General features: G+C 42.2%; 1 protein-coding gene across 2 annotated transcripts in view; it reads right to left on the bottom strand.

The window, feature by feature from the left end:
• b4galt1l (DP-Gal:betaGlcNAc beta 1,4- galactosyltransferase, polypeptide 1, like) overlaps nucleotides 1–6,394 on the bottom strand; it is a 16,412-nt gene extending 10,018 nt beyond the window's left edge. The window contains exons 1-3 of one of the 2 annotated variants that reach the window (XM_053324241.1): nucleotides 1,350–1,638; nucleotides 1,240–1,264; nucleotides 871–1,012 (exon numbers count right to left, since the gene is read on the bottom strand). In XM_053324241.1, the coding sequence (XP_053180216.1) occupies nucleotides 871–1,012; nucleotides 1,240–1,264; nucleotides 1,350–1,504 (322 nt within the window). In that variant the 5' untranslated portion in view covers nucleotides 1,505–1,638. Of the gene's footprint in view, nucleotides 1–870; nucleotides 1,013–1,239; nucleotides 1,265–1,349; nucleotides 1,639–5,611 lie in introns of those variants that run through there. The other variant, XM_053324240.1, reaches the window with a different exon arrangement.
• Nucleotides 6,395–7,041: the final 647 nt, after the last annotated feature.

Below are 7,041 nucleotides of genomic sequence, written 5' to 3'. Positions count from 1 at the left end.
AACTCTTTAAACATTTAACCCTTTACATGCTGCTCACTGTCAATCAAACATAGACACGCCCCTCCTGCTGTCAATCAAACATAGACACGCCCCTCCTGCTGTCAATCAAACACAGACCCGCCCCTCCTGCTGTCAATCAAACACAGACACGCCCCTCCTGCTGTCAATCAAACATAGACACGCCCCTCCTGCTGTCAAACAGACACGCCCCTCCTGCTGTCAAACAGACACGCCCCTCCTGCTGTCAATCAAACATAGACACGCCCCTCCTCCTGCTGTCAATCAAACGCAGACCCGCCCCTCCTCTGTAATACTGATATTTAAACGTATTTATTTTAGGCTGAAGGAATATTTGCGATGGTTCTTTAAACCTGATGTTCATTCAGCCTCAGGCCTTCAGATAACAGCTGACAGAACAAACCGGTTCTACAGGTTCAGGTGTGGCAGCAAAGAAAACACCTGAACACACCTTCACTCACCTCACAATACATTCACCCATAATACATTACTACACTAACCCTAACCCCATAATACATTACTACACTAACCCTAACCCCATAATACATTACTACACTAACCCCATAATACATTACTACACTAACCCTAACCCCATAATACATTACTACACTAACCCTAACCCCATAATACATTACTACACTAACCCTAACCCATGATACATTACTACACTAACCCTAACCCCATAATACATTACTACCCTAATAATAAACATCTGGCGGGATTTCAGAATAAAACATCTGGAAGTTGTAATTAAGGAAAGTTTCATGTTGGACTTTAAATCGATTATTGGAGAAGCTGTGGATTCATTTTGTTTCTCTGAGCCGAATAAACCCGAATAAACCCGAGTCCTACCGAGTAGCGGCGACGTTTCAGGACATTTCTGCAGCTTCTCTGCCGGTTCTTTGGGCTTCTCTTCCGGTTCTGTGGGCTTCTCTTCCGGTTCTGTGTGTTTCTCTCCCGGTTCTGTGGGCTTCTCTCTCGGTTCTGTGGGCTTCTCTCCCGGTTCTGTGTGCTTCTCTCCCGGTTCTCCCGGTTCTGTGTGCTTCTCTCCCGGTTCTCCCGGTTCTGTGTGTTTCTCTCCCGGTTCTCCCGGTTCTGTGTGCTTCTCTCCCGGTTCTTTGGGCTTTTCTCCCGGTTCTTTGAGCTTCTCTCTCGGTTCTGTGGGCTTCTCTGCCGGTTCCTCTGCTGTCTTCACCTCCGGTGCTCTCTCTCTCTGGTTACCGGGCTCCCCGGTAGAGACACCGAGCTCCCCGGTAGAGGCACCGAGCTCCCCGGTAGAGACACCGAGCTCCCCGGTAGAGGCACCGAGCTCCCCGGTAGAGGCACCGGACCGGTGTGACTGCTGGTTCTGCGTGAAGGCGAAGCGGATGTCCAGAGAGCGGACGTAGAAGACGAGAGTGACGGAGATGTGGAGGAAGCAGAGCAGCACCACCAGCTTACAGGTCCGGTGCAGGAGCTGGAAGTTCCCGGTGGAGTCTCCGGGCATCCTGGCGGAGAAAACTCCCACAAAGATCAAACCGAGCTGCGAACCGTGAGGAGAAGTTGTAGAGGAAGCTTTGCTGCCTGCTAGCTGCTGCTTTGGGTCTCCATGTTGGCTCAGAGTTTAGTTCCAGTCCCAGAGATCACATCCAACACGGAAACACCCGAAACACACCGCTGCTATCAGCTGGCAGCGCGGGGAGCTTCAGGCTAGGTCTCCGGTAACTAACGGAACTATCGGTAAACTAACGGAACAAACCGGAAAAGTCCTCGTGTGGTTTATTAAAATAACTTTAAAGTCAAGAACTAAAAACGAGCAGCTGTTAATAAAAGCTGCAGACCGGCGGCAGCGACGCTTCACCGACAAACTCCACAAACTTTACGGTTCAACGAACCGCTGACACCAAACTGACAAGAGGATGAAACCATGGGTTACACTTCCGCTGGGAACTTCAAAATAAAACCCAAAACCGCCTTCAAAATAAAACCTTTACGCGCTAACGCTCCGTAAACAAGTGGAAAACATCTCGAGTCTGGTGTTTAGAAGAAGTACTAAAAAGTACTGCAGTATTATAGTGATGTAGTATGCAGTATTACAGTAAAAGTACTGCAGTATTATAGTGGTGTAGTATGCAGTATTACAGTAAAAGTACTGCAGTATTATAGTGATGTAGTATGCAGTATTATAGTAAAAGTACTGCAGTATTATAGTGATGTAGTATGCAGTATTACAGTAAAAGTACTGCAGTATTATAGTGATGTAGTATGCAGTATTACAGTAAAAGTACTGCAGTATTATAGTGATGTAGTATGCAGTATTATAGTAAAAGTACTGCAGTATTATAGTGATGTAGTATGCAGTATTACAGTAAAAGTACTGCAGTATTATAGTGATGTAGTATGCAGTATTACAGTAAAAGTACTGCAGTATTATAGTGATGTAGTATGCAGTATTATAGTGATGTAGTATGCAGTATTACAGTAAAAGTACTGCAGTATTATAGTGATGTAGTATGCAGTATTATAGTAAAAGTACTGCAGTATTATAGTGATGTAGTATGCAGTATTACAGTAAAAGTACTGCAGTATTATAGTGATGTAGTATGCAGTATTACAGTAAAAGTACTGCAGTATTATAGTGATGTAGTATGCAGTATTACAGTAAAAGTACTGCAGTATTATAGTGATGTAGTATGCAGTATTACAGTAAAAGTACTGCAGTATTATAGTGATGTAGTATGCAGTATTACAGTAAAAGTACTGCAGTATTATAGTGATGTAGTATGCAGTACTATAGTAAAAGTACTGCAGTATTATAGTGATGTAGTATGCAGTATTACAGTAAAAGTACTGCAGTATTATAGTGATGTAGTATACAGTATTACAGTAAAAGTACTGCAGTATTATAGTGATGTAGTATGCAGTATTACAGTAAAAGTACTGCAGTATTATAGTGATGTAGTATGCAGTATTACAGTAAAAGTACTGCAGTATTATAGTGATGTAGTATGCAGTATTACAGTAAAAGTACTGCAGTATTATAGTGATGTAGTATGCAGTATTACAGTAAAAGTACTGCAGTATTATAGTGATGTAGTATGTAGTATTACAGTAAAAGTACTGCAGTATTATAGTGATGTAGTATGCAGTATTACAGTAAAAGTACTACAGTATTATAGTGATGTAGTATGTAGTATTATAGTGATGTAGTATGCAGGGTTATAGTGATGTAGTATGTAGTATTATAGTGATGTAGTATGCAGTATTACAGTAAAAGTACTGCAGTATTATAGTGATGTAGTATGCAGGGTTATAGTGATGTAGTATGTAGTATTATAGTGATGTAGTATGCAGTATTACAGTAAAAGTACTGCAGTATTATAGTGATGTAGTATGCAGTATTATAGTGATGTAGTATGCAGTATTATAGTGATGTAGTATGCAGTATTATAGTGATGTAGTATGCAGTATTATAGTGATGTAGTATGCAGTATTATAGTGATGTAGTATGCAGTATTATAGTGATGTAGTATGCAGTATTACAGTAAAAGTACTGCAGTATTATAGTGATGTAGTATGCAGTATTACAGTAAAAGTACTGCAGTATTATAGTGATGTAGTATGCAGTATTATAGTGATGTAGTATGCAGTATTATAGTGATGTAGTATGCAGTATTATAGTGATGTAGTATGCAGTATTATAGTGATGTAGTATGCAGTATTATAGTGATGTAGTATGCAGTATTATAGTGATGTAGTATGCAGTATTATAGTGATGTAGTATGCAGGGTTAGGGCTCTGACAGGAAACAGAAACTAACAGACTGAGTTCTCAGCAGCTTTCATCCAGAAACAGAACCAAGAAGGTTTCATCTGATCATGAAACTCATCACTGAGCTCATCATCTGTTCATTAACTCAACTTTAACCTGGAGGAGTCTAAATGTTTAAAGATTCATCCTGAACTCATCTTTAACATGTTGAATAATGTTCTTCACTGTTTCCTAAAAGTCAAAACATGTCAAAGAAGAATCAGTTCAGAAAGTTACAGATTTATTATCTCCTGAAACTAACAATGTTTCTGTTCCAGCTTCATTAACTCTGACTCACATCACACTCTCTGTTCTCTGACATCACTTCCTGTCACCAACACTCTGTTCTCTGACATCACTTCCTGTCACCAACACTCTGTTCTCTGACATCACTTCCTGTCACCGACACATGCTGCATTCCATTGTACTCGGAACTCGGAAAGATCCGAGTCGGAAAAGTGCAATGGAACGGCCGTTGAAGTCGGAACTCCGACTCGGGAAAGATCCGAGCAGCCTGAGTCGGGGGAATGACGTCATAGCAAGATGGCGGTGATAGATGTTTAAGGAGGAAATGATGGAATAGGGAATACAGTGCAGCATCTGTAGACATCTGCAAGGCTGGCATGCAGGATTCCCCTCGCTGCTGCGTTATTTAAGTTGTACTTACAGCGTCTCTCTCTCTCCCTGAAGTAGCTGATATACTTCCACAGAAATGCTTTTTGCTGCTGGAACATCCAAACAAACATCACCTTTCTGTGGTCGGCCATGTTTTCCAAGTTTGCACAAATGGAACGCATTTACCTCGGAAGTCGGAACTTCCGACTCGGATCTTTCCGAGTTCCGAGTGCAATGGAACGCAGCAGTACTCTGTACTCTGACATCACTTCCTGTCACCAACACTCTGTACTCTGACATCACTTCCTGTCACCAACACTCTGTACTCTGACATCACTTCCTGTCACCAACACTCTGTACTCTGACATCACTTCCTGTCACCAACACTCTGTACTCTGACATCACTTCCTGTCACCAACACATACATGTCTGATATTTGATGGCCTTCATGGATCAAGTTGTTATTGTTCCATTAAAACGAATCAGCTGCTGACGCAAAGGAACATTTTGATATTTATTGAAGTATTAAATATCTTCAGGTTATTTATTTTATTTATTGAAGTATTAAATATCTTCAGGTTATTTATTCAGCAGCTGAACAAACATGTGAGTCACCTGTAATAACCTGCTTCATGTTCTCTGGGAGGAAACACAGAGCAGCTTATTATCAGCTGGAGGAGGATTAACTGTTCTCACATGAAGAGAAATCAGCTTCAGATTATTATTTACTCATCATTTCTTTAATGATTCATTTCATCTTTAAAATGCAGCAAAATGAAGAATTCACTTTCTCAGAGTTCAAAAGCTGATCTGAGACAGATTATTGATTATCACATTATAACTATAGATTATTGATTATCACATTATAACTACAGATTATTGATTATCACATTATAACTACAGATTATTGATTATCACATTATAACTACAGATTATTGATCATTTCAAACACATTTAACATTAATACAAACATTTAAAGAAGTTTAAATTAAAACTGAATAAAAGCTTAGTGAAACACGTGTTGTGGTGAACACTGACGCAATGCGTTATCAGGATGTGACGTCACTGACAGGTTCAAAAAATGACACGTTTCTTTGTGTTTGAGCACAGCTGTAAACATCTGGCAGGATTTCACAATAAAACTCAGCAGCGTGAAAAACACAAAAACCCGAATAAACCCGAGTCTTACCGAGTACCGGCGATGTTTCAGGACATTTCTGTAGCTTCTCTCCCGGTTCTTTGAGCTTCTCTCTCGGTTCTGTGGGCTTCTCTGCCGGTTCCTCTGCTGTCTTCACCTCCGGTGCTCTCTCTCTCTGGTTACCGGGCTCCCCGGTAGAGACATCGAGCTCCCCGGTAGAGACACCGAGCTCCCCGGTAGAGCCACCGGACCGGTGTGACTGCTGGTTCTGCGTGAAGGCGAAGCGGATGTCCAGAGAGCGGACGTAGAAGACGAGAGTGACGGAGATGTGGAGGAAGCAGAGCAGCACCACCAGCTTACAGGTCCGGTGCAGGAGCTGGAAGTTCCCGGTGGAGTCTCCGGGCATCCTGGCGGAGAAAACTCCCACAAAGATCAAACCGAGCTGCGAACCGTGAGGAGAAGTTGTAGAGGAAGCTTTGCTGCCTGCTAGCTGCTGCTTTGGGTCTCCATGTTGGCTCAGAGTTTAGTTCCAGTCCCAGAGATCACATCCAACACGGAAACACCCGAAAAACACGCTCCGACACCGGAAACGCTGCTGTCACAGGAAGATCAGCTGGTAGCTCGGTGAGCTTCCGGTAAAGTCTCGGTCTTCGGTAGAGTCCTTAAACTAACGAAACAAACCGGAAAAGTCCTCGTGTGGTTTATTAAAATAACTTTAAAGTTAAGAACTAAAAACGAGCAGCTGTTAATAAAAGCTGCAGACCGGCGGCAGCGACGCTTCACCGACAAACTCCACAAACTTTACGGTTCAACGAACCGCTGACACCAAACTGACGAGAGGATGAAACCATGGGTTACACTTCCGCTGGAAACGTCACATTAAAATCCATACGCGCCTTCAAAATAAAACCATTAGGCGCCTTCAAAATAAAACCCATACGCCACATCAACATCAATCAAACAATCCACAAGTACCAGTATAAACCTCACTGCACCAGTATAAACCTCACTGTACCAGTATAAACCTCACTGCACCAGTATAAACCTCACTGTACCAGTATAAACCTCACTGCACCAGTATAAACCTCACTGCACCAGTATAAACCTCACTGTACCAGTATAAACCTCACCAGTATAAACCTCACTGCACCAGTATAAACCTCACTGCACCAGTATAAACCTCACTGCACCAGTATAAACCTCACTGCACCAGTATAAACCTCACCAGTATAAACCTCACTGCACCAGTATAAACCTCACCAGTATAAACCTCACTGTACCAGTATAAACCTCACTGCACCAGTATAAACCTCACTGCACCAGTATAAACCTCACTGCACCAGTATAAACCTCACTGCACCAGTATAAACCTCACTGTACCAGTATAAACCTCACTGTAACAGTATAAACCTCACTGGACCAGTATAAACCTCACTGCACCAGTATAAACCTCACCAGTATAAACCTCACTGCACCAGTAT

Source organism: Scomber japonicus, chromosome 8 (genome assembly GCF_027409825.1).
Source record: "Scomber japonicus isolate fScoJap1 chromosome 8, fScoJap1.pri, whole genome shotgun sequence".
In the NCBI taxonomy this organism is placed as follows: Eukaryota; Metazoa; Chordata; class Actinopteri; order Scombriformes; family Scombridae; genus Scomber; species Scomber japonicus.
The sequence above is the reverse complement of the archived record's forward strand: the minus strand, read 5'-3'. Positions and strand labels throughout refer to the sequence as shown.